We start from the raw sequence: 18,619 nt of genomic DNA on the forward strand, positions 1-18,619 counted from the left end.
ACTGCTACCATTAGGCAGGAGACTGAAGACGAATACTCAACGGTACCAGAACAACTTCTTCCACTCTGCCATCAGATTTCTGAATGGACAATGAACCACAGACACTGCCTAACTAATATATTTATGTTTTTAAATAACAAAGAATTTTGGGGCATCTTCATGACAATAAATAAATTCTGATTCTTCAGCCTTCGCTGCTAACAGACTTGCTGATGCATCTTTAACATTAGTTTCCTTCATACCGTCTTGCTTGCATTTCTTTTTGTTTTAACGTCCCAATTTCTACTGCGTTAAATGGATCTTTATCCACCTTGTCCGCCGCAGGTATTTGAAGCGACTGGCATTGCGACACAGGATCCGATTGGACGAAGTCACGTGGCCGAAATGAACCAACCAGGATACTGCCTGCCAGCCTTCGCGGGAGGCCGGAGGGTGCAGCATGAATCGTGCGCTCGGACTGCAGTGGCCCGGGCTGTCCGCTGCCCAGCGGATCCTTGGCCTGACCGCCACGTTGCTCACACCCACCCTCGGCGCCTGTGTGCAGGTAGGACGCTCCGGACAAGTCCCGCGCTGTGTCATTAGGGCGGCAATGGCGGGCAGCTCCCTGCGCTGATCAGAAGTCGAGCTCAATCATCTCCCACACGAGGGGATGAACAGGACTGCAATGTTCGTGCTGAGGAGTTGGTGGTTTTGTTTGGAGCGAGCGTCGTCGACAAATCCCCCGCTCCCGCATGTATTCCCCGGTGACCTGTATACTTTTTAATCTCATCTGCAACCTTTAGAGTTAAGAGCCATCATGGACCAGGGAACCCATCGGTGTTTGTTGACCAACAGTAGAGAGAACAGAATCGTACCGCTTGGAAACATGTCTCAAGCGATCCATCCAGATACATCTTAAATTCTGTCAGTGGCCCAGCCTCTCAGACCCTCTGGGAGAAGGTAGTTCCCCTCATAGCTACTAAATATCTTCCCACTTGCCCTACAGGTCCTCGGGTTTTATTTGCCCCTGCTTTACCTGCAATGCCTGTTCTTGCATTTTAATCTCTGCTCTTGGGAGAACAGACCTCTTCGGTCTCTTCTCAACATGCCATCCTGGCAAGTTAATGAACTTAGAGATATTGTCCATTGTTTGCCTTTTCTTAATAAATCCAGTTTTGTCAAGTTTTACTATTTTTGGTACACAGACAGCCAATCTGTTTGCTCATAGTTTTGCTATTATCTGATTCCACCTGCATTGAATTCGCCCATCGTTATTGAATGAAGATCTACCGGGACCAGTGCCTGAAGAGGGTGCACAAAATCAGTGAACTGGTGCGGACTCGAAAGGCCAACATGGCCTGTTTCCGCTCCGTAAATGGTTATATGGTTAAGACTTCTCTCCACCTCCAGCATGATCACAATTACCAGATGTGTCTACAGTGCTCTAGCTCAGGTCCAATCAGGGTTGGAGCATAACCTCTGTAGTTATTTCAAACCGCATGCCTTCTTAACCTGCGTTTACCATCTGGCAATTGAATCAAGAGAGTGTTGGAATAGACAGATCTAGAAATAACCCAAAAAAATTAGCTATCAATTAAAAAAAATAAATTGGATAACAAAAGGTAAGCTTTTATCCTTGTCCTTTCATCAACTGAAATAATCTGTCTAGGATGTCATGTCTTCCTGTACACTAAATTTCTACCACACTGCTGTATTTCCTGATAGCATTCCCTTGTGTTTTGTAGAAGTCTCAGATGAAGTATATTATTGAACCACATCTGAAATTCATAAAATACATCTAGGTTCTGTCACACCTATTTATTTAAAAAACTATTGAAAGCATTGCAGAACGTGCTAAAAGTAACTTGTTCTTAATTGCCCCATCCAGGTACTAGTTTATTTTATCTCAATGTGCAAGATTCCTGAATCAGAAATTATTGTCGTGAACATGTCACGAAATTTGTTGTTTTGCGGCAGCGTCACAGAACAAACGCTTCTATAAACCTCATTTGAAAAATAAATAAAATAGTGAAAGAAAAAGGCAAAGTGAGATGGTGTCTGGTTCATTGTTTATTCAGAAATCTGATAGCAGAGGGGAAGAAGCTGTCCTTTTCCACTAAATGCTCATCTTCAGGCTCCCTATGATAGCAGAATGAAGAGGGCATGGTCTGGGTGGTGGGGGTTCTCGAGGATAGAGTAAAGACTGGTGATGTCATATGCCAGGTAACAACTCTCAAGGTTTTACCTGTCCTGAGTGTTGTCACCTCCATATCAGAGTGAAGCAACCCGACAGAATGCTCTCTAAAGTACACCTGTAGAAGTTTTCAAGAGTGTTTGGTGACGTACTAAATCTCCTCAAACTCCTCACAAAGTATAGCCACTGGCGCGGCTGCTTTGTGATTGCATCGACATGGAGACTCCAGGACAGATCCTCAGCGATGTTGACACACATGAATGTGAAGTTCTTGACCCTCTCCACTGCTGACACCTAGATAAGGACTGGTTCGTGTTCTGAAATCCACAATCATCAATATTTAGTGCAAGGTTGTTGGTGCGACACCTCTCAGCTAGCTGATCTCTCTCCCTCCTGTTCACTTCCTCATTGCCTTCTGTGATTCTGCTGACAACCGTGATGTCATTGGCAAATTTGCAGATAGCCTTTACTTTTTTTACAGGATTTGGGCATTGCTAACAAGCCCAGCAATAGTTTTTCACCTGTGATTGCATTTGAGTAAGTGAAATAATATGTCCCTTGCAGGCATTAGGTTAAGGTTTTCATTGATCACTACTCGACAAGAAAACTATGATAACTTGGTACCTTTATACTGGATGGGATTATTTTCTGGACCATTAGATGTTACTCCAACTCATAACCAAACATAATTTTATTTCATTTATTTAAAACAATAATGTAAGATATAATTTTTGAGTGAACATGATGAGTTTAAAGAAAGTGGAAACCTATAAATACTCTGGACCCTAGCTTCAGCTGCAAAACTCCACTCATTCCTGACCTTGGATGTTTCAGATCCCAATCCTGACTCCAATTGTGCACTTAACCACGGTCTGTGTACTAGACCTTGGCACTGGTTCCCCACACTTTTTGCACTCTGGAGTGCAATGAACCCAATGAAAACTCCAGCTCGAACTCTGGAGTAAAAAGTGAACGAGAAACCAAACCATTAGGATTTCCAAACAATTGGATGTTGGATTATCGGAATTTGTTTTCATTGGTTACAGGCATCTCTGTGTTATCGCTGTTGGGGGTTACAGAAATTTGTCCTTGGAGAAATCACAAATCCTGACCCAAAAATTTGAAACACAAAATAAAATTTTCTTTCCTTGAAATTGTGTGGGGGAAAAAAATAACCATTATTTTTCAACTTGAATTTTTGATGCGTACACAGACGACATGGATTTGTGTGATGGAAATTTGTAATACAGGAATATTTCTAGGAATACAATTCCAGTACCCACACTCACCATGTAATGTGAATAGGCCATTTCAAACTGCCGTGTAAAATGGGGTTAACTGGGCAATTTGTCCAGTTAGCGCTCCAGTTATGTAGCAGTTAGAAAGGGTCTGATCTGGTCAAACCCATCGGAATCCAAACGGATCCCTGACCTACCTCAGAGGAAGTCAGGGAATCCAGTTAAACTTACCTAGGTTGAAAAGGTCTGACCTGGTCAAACCCGTCGGAATCCAACCGGATCCCTGACCTACCTCAGAGGTAGTCAGGGAACCCAGTTAAACTTAACTAGGTTGCGTCCACAGGCGATTTGAAAATGAAAATGCCGGCCTGCTTCTGCCAGTGACCAGTGCCGTCAGCGCTTGCATGCGTGCGTCACCAGGCAGCCAGCATCCAAACATTCGGCAATACTTCCGATGAGTAAGTGAAACGTCATTGTGGGGGCAGGATCCTCCTTAAATTGTCCTGTTGGTGATTTAATGGGTAGATCCCCCTACAATTTAAAAGGGGCTTCTGGCACCTTTGCCTCAGTAATTGCACTGGGGTCCTAGGAGGGCTACCCAGATGCTGCAGTTTTAAAGAGGCTATTGTTACTTGAACTTTTCAGTAAAATGATACTGTATCAGCTATATCTGTGTTGGAAGTCCTCTTACTTGAATGAGTACATTGGGAGTGCTGCAGTGATGAATATAGTATTTAATTTAATTACATACTGCTACTATTGAAGAAGACACAAAGAATCTTCTTTTTAATGAATATTTTATTTTAATATTTTCAAGACTCCTACAGAACATTATTTCATACATCATATAAATAGTATATTAAAATTACAGACCATGCAGTGGGTTGTGAGCAGAGATTCACAAAAGCCTCCACTTAACAAGATTCTTCACTTGTTCTTGGAGAAATGGCTAGTTATAATTTCTGGAACATGTCAATAATTGGTACTGGTTTAATCTAGTGCCATTACTGTAAGGAATGCTGTAGTTCAATGAAATGTGGCTTGCCACCACATTCTCAAACATAATAAATCCCATCTTTGTTAGCAACACCCATGTCCTGAAGAAAAATAATTTGAACAACACACTTGCCCAAAACCACAATGGCCGAACACTGATGAGTATGGGGTCTAACTTGTACTGAGATTTCAGGTGGATGTTTCCCTCCCAGTGTGGTTGCAGAGAAGTAATGGATATAAAACAATTACTAAACTTCATTTTCCTTTTGCACATTTAGAAAGGCCACTGTTCCTCAAAAGTTAGTGATAGTGAAGTCCTCAAAGCAAAGTTGGCTGACCAGGCAAGAAAAAAATATCAAAACCAACCGCCTACACTATTCTCAAAAATTATTGAGAAGTCACTTCCTGCCGACATTATTTATGAAGATGAACAGGTACGTTTACTGTGCTGAATTCCATTTTTCTTGTACTATTGAAGTTCTCCTTTTGCACTTACTTACCAGAATCAATGGCACTTAAATGAATTAACTTACAACCATTTATTTGTATAAATTTACATTAATGTCTGATGAAGACACATGGGGTAATATTTCTAGTTTGACTGTTGATCCCAAGTTAAGAGGGAAGATTAAGGGATGTGGACAAGTTAAACAAATAAACGTGAAGTTGCAAATGTCCAGCTTCTCGAGGAACTCAGTGGGCTGAACAGCATCTGCGGGGAGGGAAAAGGAATTCTCAACAAGTTCTACCTACATTTTTCTCCACATTATATCGACAGTTTTTTGGTGTTGATTTACAGTGTGATCTTAGCTGGCTAGTTCATGAGACACAAATACAAATGTAAAGATTCAACAACCAAAATAAGGAAGTCTTGTTGAAATTGTAGAGATTTGATGGGGATGGGCATTTGGAATGGAGAACAGAGTTTTGGTCTTCATATCAATAGAAGGATATACAGTACTGTCCTTCAAGTATCGCAAACGTGGTTCCTCTGTTTAAAAAGGGCTCCAGATGTAGGCCCAGCAATTATAGGGCTGGTAAATTTGACCTCGTTGGTTGGTAAATTAATGGAGAGTATTCTTAGAGATAATATGTATAAGTATCAAGAGAGGCAGGAGCTGATCAGGGACATCCAACATGGGTTTGTGCGGGGAAGATCATGTTTGACAAATTTTGTTGAATTTTTTGAGGTGGTGACGAGGATGGTTGATGAGGGTAGAGCAGTAGATGTTGTCTATATGGATTTCAGTAAGGCCTTCAATAAGGTTCCATATGGAAGGTTGGTAAGGAAGGTTCAGGCACTAGGTATTAATATTGAGATAGATGGGTTCAATGGTGGCTAGAGGTTAGATGCCACTGAGTCATGGTGGATAACTCTGTCAGGATGGAAGCCAGTGATGAGCAACGTGCCTTAGGGATTGGTGTTGGGTCGCTTGTTGTTTGTCATTTACATTAATGATTTGGATGATGAAGTGGTAAATTGGATTAGTAAATATGCGAAAGATACAAAAATAGGGAGAGAAGTGGATAGTGAAGATGGTTTTCAGAGACTGCAGAGGGATTTGGACGGCTTAGAAGAGTGGGCTGAAAGATGGCAGATGGAGTTTAATACCGATAAGTGTGAAGTGCTTCATTTTGGGAAGAATAATCAAAACAGGACGTATGCTGTGAAGGGGAGGGCATTGAGGAATGCAGAGGAGCAGAGAGATCTTGGAATAACTGCATCATTCTTTGAAAGTGGAAACATATGTAGATAGAGTGGTAAAGAAGGCTTTTGGTATGCTGGCCTTTATAAATCAAAGTATAGAATATAGGAGTTGGGAAGTGATGTTGAGACTATTCAAGGTGTTGGTGAGGCCAAATTTGGAATACTGTGTGCAGTTCTGGTCCCCAAATTATAGGAAGGATATCAATAAGGTAGAAAGGGTGCAGAGAAGATTTAGTAAAATGTTGCTTGGATTGCAGAATCTAGATTACAAAGAAAGATTGATTAGACTGGGTCTTTATTCATTGGAGTGTGGAAGGTTGAGGGGGATTTGATAGAGGTATTTAAAATTATGAGGGGGATTGATAAAGTAGATTTGAATAGGCTCTTCCCCTTGCGGGTAGGTGAGATTTGAACAAGGGTTCATGAGTTAAGGGTTGGGGGCAAAAGTTTAGAAGTAACATGAGAGGGAGCTTCTTCACTCAGAGGGTGGTGGCTGAGTGGAATGACCTTCCAGAAGAGGTCAAGGTCAATTTTTGTCATTTAAGGAAAAGTTGGATAGGTGCATGGATGGAGGTTTATGGGCGGGGTGCAGGCAAGTGGGACTAGAGGAGATCACTTAAATCAGTACGGACAGAGGAGCCAAGATGGCTTGTTTCCATACTGTAATTGTTATATGTTATGTTAAGTCACTGACACATCAAATTGGGTTGACCTATTTGTTATCTGAGAAGACACCATTTAAGATTCTGACAGGAGATTTGTGTCTGATATTAAGATATACAGAACAGCCAGGATAAAGAACAGGCCGCTTAGAATGTAGCACCCAGCATATGCTCTGTTCTCGCAGGTACTACTAGGAAAGAGGCATAGGTGCTACAAGATTCGCACCACCAGGTTCAGGAACACCTGCTACCCTTCCACCATTAGACTCTCAATTCAACCTGCGACTCATTTGAAGACTCTTGCACTTTATAATTTTTTTTTTCTTCTCTCTCTGTATTGAGCAAGTTTGAGTTTGGGATCAATAGATTTTTGGGAATTGGAGGTAATGGGAATTGGATGAAAAAGTGGATTTGTATTACAGGATATGCCATGATATTAAATGGAGAAACAAATTTAATGGATCATGTAGACTGCTTCTGATTTGGTGTTTGGGCATTAAAGACACTTAATTCTTGTTTATTAGTGGCTTGCTTTATTATATAGAAAAGCTTTGTGAATTATTGTTGGAATTTTCATAACTTAGTGTGACCTGAGCATCAGAAATGAGGAGAATTTCAAACTTGTTTGAACACTGTTGGCGCATGATTCTGAATTGTCCATTTATTGTATTTTGCAGTGCCTTTCTTTCAGAGATATAAATCCTCAGGGTCCAGTTCACTTTCTTGTGATACCCAAAGTCCCGATACCACAAATTAGTGCCACAACAGATGATGACAAAGAGGTAAGAGAGGACAGTTGCTTTGCTTTGCACGGAATATAATTTTGCTGTTGGATAGCAGTAAATGGCAATGCTGCTGAAGCCATTTTGACCAGTGTTTTGAACCCCTATTCGATGCTACATAAGCTGAATAAAAAACATTGATTTTGAAGCAGGACAAGGCCATCAGTCCGAACTGATTTTTTACCCAAGCACCATTTTCTTACATATCCCTTGATTTAATATACATATGTAAGGATTCACAATCCTCAGGGTAAAAAAACACACAATTCTATCCTGTTGGTTTGAGACTTCTAGTTGCGATTCTCAACATCCTGGGGAAACATCTATGGGTAGCTTGTCAGGCTTTGTGGAGTAATCTTTGCTAGGGAGGTTTGTTTTCCACCTTCTAAGTGCTGCCCAATGAGACTGCTGAAGGAGAAACATCAAGAGGCTTAAAATAAAATTAGAATTGTGTTTACATGTGATAGTTGAATAGCCTGACAATAAGGTCCACAAACCGTCATTTGATCAGAGTAAAAAAGGGTTACTGATTCCTATAGCCTGCCCTTCACTAGAGGAATGGAGACAATTGTTTCGTTCAGTTTTTTAAGGATCCCAAGGAAAGGGGTTTAAATAATATCCATTTTTTTCATATTTGAATGTTATTTAGAATGGTGGAAATCAATTTTCAGATACTTCAGCTAAATTTGTAGTTTGTAGTAACTGCTCTTCCGACATGTAATCTTGCTTACTTCGATGGATCCAAATTTTGAAAATGGAACCGAATGCACACCCACTGCAATAGTGTTGCTTCACACAGCATGTAAAGATGAGTTTCTCACCCTAAATCTTTCAAACTAGAATGTGAGGCGCTGCATCCAGAAGGCAGCCAATATCATCACACCCTGGCCACAACCACTTCTTGCTTCTGCCTGTGGGAAGAAGGCACAAGAAGCCTGGAAACCAGTAGCACTAGGCTGTCAGGCTCTTGAACTTCCCCTTTCTACACTAATGATGCCACTAAAAGGCCACTCTGTACTATTATATCATCATTTATTTTATTCTTGCCCTCTGATGTATTACCTTGTTTTAATTGAAGGTATTTTATTGTAGTATATTTTGCAAAGTGTCTGTTCAGATGTAGCAATTTAAAAATTTCAGCGCACATGTATATTGTACAATGGATGTAACATTAAACCCATTATTATTAAAACATGCTGCATCCTTACTCATTCAATCATCCCTGTGTCTCCGAACTACTGGAATTCAAGTCTGCAAAAGATTCCATTTTGAATTGTTCATTGGTTTTGAATTTGCTCATGACCTCTTTGAGCCTGATAGTTCTCAGAGATCTCCTTACTTTTAAAAAAAATGGTGGAACCTTGTGCTTCTCTGACATTTATCGGTGGTGCGATTTTAAGCTACCTCGGCTCTGAGCTCTGCAATGCACTCACATCACACTATTCTCTCCTTCAAACTTGCTTCTTTAACCAAGGTTTTGGCCACTTTTTCATTTTTTTTGTGGGTTGACCCCAGATTTTGATCGTACTTTTTAAAGGTACTATATAAAATGCAAATCGTTATCACATTAATGGCACGCAATCCACTTGTCAAATTTATGAAGCAGCGAGAAAGTAGAAATCACAGTGGGAAGTAAAGCTTAATTTGAATGCTGTTATATTGGCAATGTTAAAACCTTTATGCTTTAGGCTAATAATGCAGAATCATTAATTGAGATGTAAATATTGTTTTACATGTCATTACAGCTCCTAGGACATTTACTGATAGTGGCGAAAAACCTTGCAAAGAAAGAAGAGCTCACAGATGGGTACAGAGTGGGTAAGTCTACTGAAGTTTTATGCGTGAAAGGAAATGTTATTCAGACTTGTTCTTATTCACTAAATGAAGGAGTTAGTATTTTGGGGTTATCTCTCAGTACCTCGAAATCAAAAATACATAGCCTGTGTAAAGTGCAAAATTCAAGAATGCTTGTTAAGTATCACGTATGTTAATCCTTGATGTTGTAAGTTTAAAGACTATTATTTTTGGCCTTGAGTCAGAGCGAGAGACAGATATGCTAAATTCTCTACTTAACAGTTGCCTCTGAGAGGCAGTTGCGTCCCCTAACTGCACACACAAAGAAACAAAATACAGGCAACTGGTTCAGAGGAGCAAGGTGTGGACATATTGGCATACTGTTTCACCAGCGCTCTTGAACTTTGCACAGGTAATTATCTTTGAATAGCTGATTGTTTATTTACTGACAGCAGGAGCTTTTTCTAAGCTATGATTTTGTGCAGCACACAGCACGGGTTCACTTACACTTTTTCTATGAATGTAACTGCCTCAAATCAAGTTCAAGTTTATTATCACTTGATTGTACACATACAACCCAACAAAACAGTCTCACTCCAGGCGTGGTGCACGCACAATAACACAGTACGTAAAGATCACATAAATATCAAAATAATCCGTCAATCAATAAATAGATATTTTTATTTATATATATATATATATATATTTGTGATTATCTTCACAGTTGCAGGATGCTATTTTTCCTATAGGGATGAAGCTATTCCCCAACCTGGCAGTCCTAATTTTGATGCTCCTTTACTTCTTTATGGTAATGGGTTGAAGATGCTGTGTGCTGGATGGAAAGGGCCTTCTGAACTCCTTGAGCCCTATTTAGATAATGTTCCCAGTAAATGATGCCTATGGAGGAAAGGGAGACACCAGTGATCCTCTCAGCTGTTTTAATGATCCTCTGTCTAGATTCCTGGTCTGATGCTTTGCAGCTACCATATCACACAATGATGCATGAATGTATACAACACTATGAATACAAAAATTCTTGCATTTTATGAAGCCAATGTGCATGTGAGAGAAATATATTTGTAATTCTCAGGTTTCTTAGTGAGATTTTGTGGTGTTGAAACTCTTTAAAAACAACTGAGACAGCCCATTGGCAAAGATCATAGGATCAGCCAGTTCTGTCAGTAAAGTTCTTGACGTTCAGGCCTATAGTCATGTGGGAGCAGGGGATTGCTGATCTGTTTGTCACGGGCTGAAGAAATGTTTTCCCAGGTTTTTTCCAAAGGCTTCAGACTATTTGGCATATCTCCAGAACCTGATGAACACCATTTATTTGTTCTGATGGAAATACTGGAGATTTTTTTTTAAGAACTGCAGCGTTTGTTACTGCACAGCATAAAACGGATCAAAAATCAAATTGGAAGCCATTAATAATCTGCAGTTTAAACAATTGATGAGAAATAATCAAGTTTTGAGCTAATTATCTGATGCTGTATTTTATTTCTCGGAGTCGTCAGTTGAATTCAGTTGTGTGTCACTATTAATGGGCAACACAGTGGCACAGATTCTGTCTTGACCTCCGGTGCTGTCTGTGCAGAGTTTGCAAACTCTTCTAGTTATTGTAAGGGGTTCCTATGTGTTTTTTTTCCCCATTTCCAAAGATGTGTGAGTTGGCAGGTTAATTGTAAATTGCCCCTAATCTGTAGGTGGTATTAGAATGTGGGGAGAATAAAGTGGAATTAGTACAGGATTAATCTTAATTATGCTTGCGAGCATGAACATGGGCCAAAGGACCTGTCTCCAAATTAGGTTAAACTAATTTATCAGAATTGTCTAGGGTATATTTTAACTTGTTCATTAAATTATAGATGTTTTTTAAAAATATACTTTTCTCATCTTAGTGATTAACGATGGGAAGAATGGAGCACAATCTGTATACCACCTGCACATCCACGTGATTGGAGGTCGTCAGATGGGCTGGCCGCCTGGTTAGAAGTGCTTGGGACATAACTGGTCTCCTGTCAATTTGATCCGAGTTAGTCCTACAGTCTACCCAATGTTAAAAACAAAATGCTGGAGAAACTCAGCAGGGCAAACATTGAACTTTATATCCACAAAGATAAAGAAAGATACGTATCCAAAGTTTTGGGCTTGAGCTCTTCATCAAGGTATGTTTTATCCATTGCTTTCGTGGCAGCACTTCCACTATCTGAGTAGATTAAAAGAGACCTCTTCTTAAGCACTGGAGACGTTGTATCCACATTCTCTTGTTTTAAGTCCTATCATTTCTTGACATTGTAGCAGCCATCCTCTTGGTTTTACTGCAGGTGCAGCTCCGTGTTCAACCCTTGGGTTGTTGCAGTGCTAAGAAGTAAAGTCAGCAGGCCCTTTCAGGTGGCCTGAACACCCCATTGTAAAGCCGCATATTCTACTCCCATGCGGCTAAGGAAGTACTCAGCTGAATGCTCCGAAAGCGCCTCTGAGGTGCCGACACCAACCCTCCTCCAGTAGGGATAATCAGTGGAGTGCCAGGCTCAGCCGAGGTACCTGAATGTGCAGCTGCTATAGGCAGCTGCCTGGGGGTGGGCTGATGACTCTTATCAGCTGGCGACCTAACTCCCTGCTGCTCGACAGCTGCCCCCCTCTCCACTGCCTGTCAGCTACCCCCTGCCCCACTGCCTGACAGACCGTGCCCTAATGAAGAGGGTAGGTCGACGGGGGCCGTCGGGTCAGGGGCGGCTGTCGAGGAACGTCGGGGTAGGTGTGGTGACAGGGGAATGTCGGCCGGTGCGGGCTGTCATAGCCTGGCTGGCTGCTCCTGCACTGGGGCTGCTCTCTGTGGCTCAAAATGCGGCATAGTAATGGCCGTCTTCCCTACCTATAATCCTCCATGCAGCTGGAACTGTGTGGGAAACACAGAGAGGTTCCACCTGCAAGGGTGATTATGGGTAGGGAAGATGGCCATTGCTATGCCGCATATTTAAGAGGGGTGGCACTACGGCACCAGTCGCACTGCCTCCATCAGATCCGGAGGTCCTACAAGGCGCCTCTGGATATGAATAGGCCCTTTCAGGTGCACCAGGCAATGCTGTAGCAGCCTTTTAGGGCTCCCAACTGAAAGGTGAGTCTGCAGGTTAAAGATCAGCTCCTGCTGCCACCCTCAAGGCAGAGGTCCATCTGAAAGGGCCCAGCGAGATTGAACAGCATCCAGAAACAAGTGGCACTTTCAGGTGGCCAAAATCCCCACTTGTAAAGCCGCATATTATGACAAAATGTGGCTGTTGGGAGGCCATTTGAATGTGGAGGAGGCGCCTGCGAGGTGACCTTTGTAACCCTCCTTCGAGAGGGATAATCGCCGCAGCACAGTGACCCCCCCAGCCATGTGAATGCAGCTGCCTGAAAGTGACTGCATTCGGGATGACAGTCAGCTGGCGAGCGCCTGACAACTCCTCTCCCAGCTGCCCCTTCCCCCTGGCGCGGGGCATCAGGGCAGGGGCAGCCGGCGCGGAGACTGCGGGGCTAGGGCAGCCGGCGGGGGGAGTACGGGGCTGGGGCGGCCGGTGGTGGTGTATGGGGCTGGGGCAGCTGTCCCTGAGAATCATGACTTATCGAAACCTTTCACCTTTTAAATTTAGTGGGATTTTGTGTGCGGGTGTAAGCCCCGTACTCCCCTGCTGCCCGCCGGGGCAAAGTGATCAGTGTGGAGACATCCCGTGTGGGACGTCCCTGTGCTGATAGCCCGCACTGGCTGTCCCAGCTCTGACAGCCAGCCATCCCAAATCTGACAGCCCGAGGGGACAGGAGCCAGAGAGCGCTCAGATGCACATCCGGTGCAGCAGCCCCTTCAGGTGGCCAGCGCTGCGCTTTCTGCACTGCCACTTGAATGACAATTCAAAGGGCCGCTTTTCTTCAGGCGCATTCTTAGCGGAGAATGCACCTGAAGAAGCCGAAGGAGGATTCAAAATGGGGGAATATTCACCCACAATTAGGGCCAACTCCCTCATTCTACGTTATTCCTACCCTGACTATAATCACCTCATGTAGGAATGTTTCAGCCTAGTTTAAAAAAAAACAGCTGGTACCTGTCTACATTTTATCCATGCCTCGATAAAGGGCACAAGCCAAAAACATTGCTCATGTATCTCTATCTGTGCTCTCTAAGTTGTCCTGCTGAGTTTCTCCAGCATTGTGTTTTTATTTCAGACATGGCGTCTATAGATGTTCATGTTTTACCAGCTGGAGAGTTATCATTGACCTACTACAATCAAGTGAAATGTCAAAAACCTGGGAGAGCTGCAGGCAGCAGTGAGGTAGGAAGAGGATGCCAACCACTTTGTATGAGATCACATTCCTGCAGAAAGCAGCTGATGTCACACTAGGACCTTCATCGTGTCCAGATAACCACTTGTAGACTGTTGTGACAACCCTCGACGGGGTCTGAATGGCAAGGAAAGGGCAGAGAAGAGCTGGATGACCTAATCCTCCTTGGTATTGAAGGCAGACCGTCAAAATCTGACATGGTGAAATGGGTCGACAGCCCAATATCTGAAGCCTGTGATTATGGCGAAAGACCTAGTTGTTCATCTTTGGTCCACCCACTGCTTAAAGAGGCGCGCACATTTTGGATCTGGCAGAAGTGAACTCATGAACTTTGCCTTGTGACCATCAGTTGGAAAGTTCTGAGTTTGTGGACGGACATCAGAAGCCAGAATTTCCTCCAAATCATTGTGTTTTTGAATTAGATGTCCCGGTATAATATCCCAGTGTTAATAAATAAAATAATGTCCTTGTCACAATTACAATGAAATGTCAAATATGAGCCATGGTGTTGTGTTTTATATTTCAGCCCCTCGTTTATACTACTTGGGAAAGTCACATGCCTCCCCAGCTTGCATGCCTGCCCAAGGCATGCAGTTCAAAAACTTCTCAGGGTAGTGATAAATACAGAACATATTCAGATTAGTAATAACTATATCACATGCATCTCGTTCTCAGTGTTTCCTTCATGAGATGCTTGTGATAGGTTTGGTTTCCATGTGAAATTGTACCAGCAATTTACATTTACGTTACGGCATGTTGACTTGAAAATCAAAAATAACTGCAGCTGCAGGAAATCTCATATTAAAGTTGAAAATACAGGGAATACTAAGCCGATCGTGCTATATTCTCTGCCCACACATGTGACTTAACATGCTGAGTTTTTCCACATTTTCTGTTTGTTTAAAATATTGAATGATAAATTTAATCACTTATGATAGGTTCATTATATTACAGTGCATCCTTGATTTAACTTAGGTGAGGGAGAACAGATTTGACCCAAGCTTACAAGTGAAGCTATCATTTGCTGATATGTTTTATGATACATGATCATAGCCATGGAATATCCAAACCTATGATACAAGGAGGTGCTTTATATTGAAGTTGCTCTGTATTAATAAAACTGGAATGCAGGTTATTCTAATAAAAAGCTAAATGGTAAACATCTTGATTTATTCAAAATGGTTTAATTTGAAAGTTCCAGTCATCTCCAAACACAGTGCATGCTAAGCATTCCGTAATGTGGACTGAGTTCCTGGAATGAGGATGATCAAAATGTGGTCAGAAACGATAGATTATTTAGTGATAATGGAATTAAGGAATATGGAGTTAATACAAAAAGTGATGCTGAGGTAAAAGATCAGTCATGATGTTCCAGAGCAAGGTCAAAATGACGGACTCCTACCCTATTTCTTGTGTTATCAGGATCGTTGTAGTATTCTGAAGCCATTTGTTTCAAATGTTTCTACAAGGCATAATACAAAATACAATGAATTTACATTTTTATTTGCTTAAAGAATGAGAGTGTAGCAGATTAATTCGTGCCGGCTGTGACCAGTGGCTCCCACTTGTACGTCTCTGATTTAAAAGGGTCTGCTGACTCACTGGCAAAGCTACCTCACGGTAAAGCTTCCCATTAGTTCCCTTCTTCTTCATTTCCCTCTAACTTGTTCTCTCAAAGACCCATGACTGCCCTTAGATTATTCTTTGGGATGCAGGGAAAAAAATGAAAGCATTTGTGAGAAATTAGACACCAGAACAAGCTGAAGGGGCCCATTCTGTGCTGAAACATTCTAATGTAACGTGCAAACTCAACACAGAACCAGAGGTCAGAATTGATCCTGGATCACTGGAGTGGTGAGAAGCAGTGCTTATACCATTGTGCTGCCCTGAGTAATGGATACCTGTCCATCATTTATTTTGTTGTGTTGCTTGGCTCCAATTGGTGACCATTTTCTTAGGATTCTGCAGCATGAAGGCAAAGATTGACAACAGTCTATTAGTAGTTGGAGGTAGAACTTTTACGAATGTTAATAAGGTAGCAAAAGAAAGCTGATCTTAGCTTAATGCTCAAAAAGGAACTTGTAATGATGTTCTGGGGCTGGGATGATTGGTCTGCATTTAATTTTTTTAAATTTTAGAAACTAACGGTAACAGGCCCATCTGGCCCACGAGCTTGCACCATCCAATTAATATACTAACCCCCCCGTATACCTTCGTAATATGGGAGGAAACTCACATAGACCAGGGGAGAACGTACAAACTCCTTGCAGATAGCAGTGGATCTGAATGCGGGTTGCTAGCACTGTAATACTGTTGTGCTAACCGTATCGCATAATTTCTTTGCCCAGGGCTTCAGCTTGACTCTTCTGCCCTTGATTCACAGTAGTTTCAGTCTTACCAGGGCTCATCTAGCAGCTAAGCTTTAAAAGGGAGAAATAATATATTTTGAGTTACAGGAACGGAGTGGAGAGAAAACAAAAGGAAATAAAAAAAACTGAAATGGTGGAAATCTATCTTGAAAAATCCTGAAAAAAAACCCAGCTCAAGCAGCAATAACAGTCAAATGTTTATGATAAAAGACCCATCATTAGACCTGATACATTTTAAAATTTAGGGACATGACACTGTAACAGTTTCTTCTGGCCCATTGAACCTCTGCTGCCCAAATGGGTACCTGCAGCTGGTGCGGTCCCAGCAGAGCAGGGAGAGATGACACAGTGCTGCTCCACAGGGTCTTACTGCCCGGTAGTGATGTATACCACAAGGGATTGCAAACTAAAGGGGAGCAGCAGACCAGCGCAGATCACCAGAATTGGGGGACCAGGCCTCATTAAGAAGGAGAAGCACAGGAGACGACCCGACAGGACAGTGACCATGGCAGGGGACAAATGGGGGGGGGGGGGGGGTCAGTGGCTGAAGGGCCTACACAGGCTGCAGGCTGATGGTGGCGTGGTCGAAGGACACACACCAGGCTTTAGGTATTGGAACCAGAATTCAAGAGGGTGTGAGGGCAAGAAGGGTTCCCGAAGGTCCTCGGGTACTGAAGGCTTCCAGATCGTATAGGTGGCTTGGATCTGTAACTCTTGGTTGCTATTGGATTGAACAGGAGTCTGTGCTGTTGCAGAGGCTGTGGGTGCACTGGAGGCGAATTCACAGACACTCAGTGTCTCTGAAGGGACTCTCTTTTGCTTCACTTTCTCTTATTATTTGGGGTGCTGGGCAATACTCTTTGCTTGCTCTTGGAACAGGCAAAAGTTGAAGTATATTTACTTTTTTTATATTATTACACTAATAAAAAGAACCTTGAACCAGTGTCACCTACTAACTTGTTAATCCCATACCTCTTTGGAACGAAGGAGGAAACCAGAACACTCAGAGGAAACTCGCATGGACAAGGGTAAAATGTACAAGTTCCTTACAGACTGTTCTGGATTCAAACCTGGGTCGCTGGGACTGCAATAGTACAGTGCTAACCGCTACACTATCCACACCATCCTTTATCTCCCATTTCCAACATTTTCTTCTGAGAATATTAAATAATTTAGAATTTACTCCCAGCTCCATGGCTTCCAATTTCTGGTTGTAATAGCAACAATTCTGCCAAAGATCTGCAAAAGTCCAATAATTTTTGGTCTCCTTAAATTCATAAACACTCAAACCTGGAAAATAGAGTCATAAGGAGATCCAGCACAGCTTCATGCTCTTTAGCTCACTGCATCTGTGCCAAAAAAGCACCAATTTTACACTAATCCTATCCAGTTTTGTCTCCCCACATTCCCGATAACCTACCAGCCTGCACTCCTTTGGGATGAGGGAGAAATGCTGGAAATAGAAAGCAGGACAGGGAGTGCCTGAAGAAGGAGAAGCAAAATAAATGTTTTAAGTCAATTACCTTTAATCAAAATGAAAAATTATACGTGGAATAGGTGGGGACAATCATAATTTTTGAAAGATTTAAACAGGTAGATGGAGAGGAAAGGTTTGGCTGAATGCAGGAAAATGGAACTTGCCTGGCCAACATGGACATGTTGGGCTGAAGGGCCTGTTCCCATGCTGGAGAATTCCATGACTGACTGAAGATAAACTGGAAGAGGATTATTTTAAACAATACCTTATTGCAAAAATTAAAGTTTCTGATAGTTCCAATTTATATTTAAAATGGTTTTTAGTTCTAAATTTGCTGTAGGAGACAGGAACAGGCCTTTCATCCATCACCCCCTTGACAACCTTTTGGCCCATCTGCATCATTCCATTTGCCTGTATTATGGATGTCTTCTATGACTTGTTTATTTAAATGCCTGTCTCAACACCTCTTAAATATACTAATATACTAGATTCCAAAGAAATTTCCTAACTCATCTATTTAATTCCTGGAAAAATTTGAGGTACGGAAATTGGTGAAGTCTGAAACAAGTATTGAATTCTATGAAAAATATTTATTTTAATACACTTTAACCCTTCCAATTAAAGTTATAGGTAAGTATATCCATTTTTTTCAAATCTTCATTTATTTTAAGCAACAGAATATAATTTTTTCAAATTATTATCTGTATATATTCCTCAATACTTAATCCCAACATCAGTCCACTTAAATTGAATATCTCTTTGACACTGTGAATAATCACCTTGTACTAATTACATTACTTCACTTTTATCCCAATTATCAGTTTTTTTAAAATAAAGTTTAGGTAGTGATAATTGTAGTTGAGTTAAATATACCAACATATCATCTGCAAATAAACTAATCTTATGTTCAATTTGATTTACTATAAAACCTTATAACTTGATAACGAGAGGTAATTTGATAACGAGAGGTTCCATGCACAAAACAAACAAAGCTGGAGATAAAGGACATCCTTGGCGACTTGATCTAGTCAAATTAAATGATTGTGATATCTGCCCATTAGTTATTACTTTAGATTTTGGGCTTTCATAAAGTGCTTTAATCC

The 18,619-nt window shown here is 41.6% G+C and overlaps 1 protein-coding gene across 2 annotated transcripts; it reads left to right on the forward strand.

Moving 5' to 3' along the window:
• The first annotated feature begins 419 nt into the window (after positions 1-419).
• Positions 420-14,830, forward strand: LOC138757223 (uncharacterized HIT-like protein Synpcc7942_1390). Of its 2 annotated transcripts, XR_011353429.1 has the most exons (6): positions 420-544; positions 4,686-4,841; positions 7,455-7,559; positions 9,305-9,377; positions 11,252-11,518; positions 13,554-14,830. XR_011353429.1 is itself a non-coding variant. In XM_069924213.1 (5 exons), the coding sequence occupies exons 1-5, from the start codon at positions 440-442 to the stop codon at positions 11,341-11,343; spliced, it is 531 nt and encodes a 176-aa protein (XP_069780314.1). In that variant the 5' UTR covers positions 420-439; the 3' UTR covers positions 11,344-14,830. The 2 variants fall into 2 exon arrangements, 1 of the variants encoding a protein (XP_069780314.1); XM_069924213.1 differs by having other exon boundaries at positions 11,252-14,830.
• Positions 14,831-18,619: the final 3,789 nt, after the last annotated feature.

The sequence above is a fragment of the Narcine bancroftii genome, chromosome 3 (genome assembly GCF_036971445.1).
Source record: "Narcine bancroftii isolate sNarBan1 chromosome 3, sNarBan1.hap1, whole genome shotgun sequence".
Taxonomy (NCBI): Eukaryota; Metazoa; Chordata; class Chondrichthyes; order Torpediniformes; family Narcinidae; genus Narcine; species Narcine bancroftii.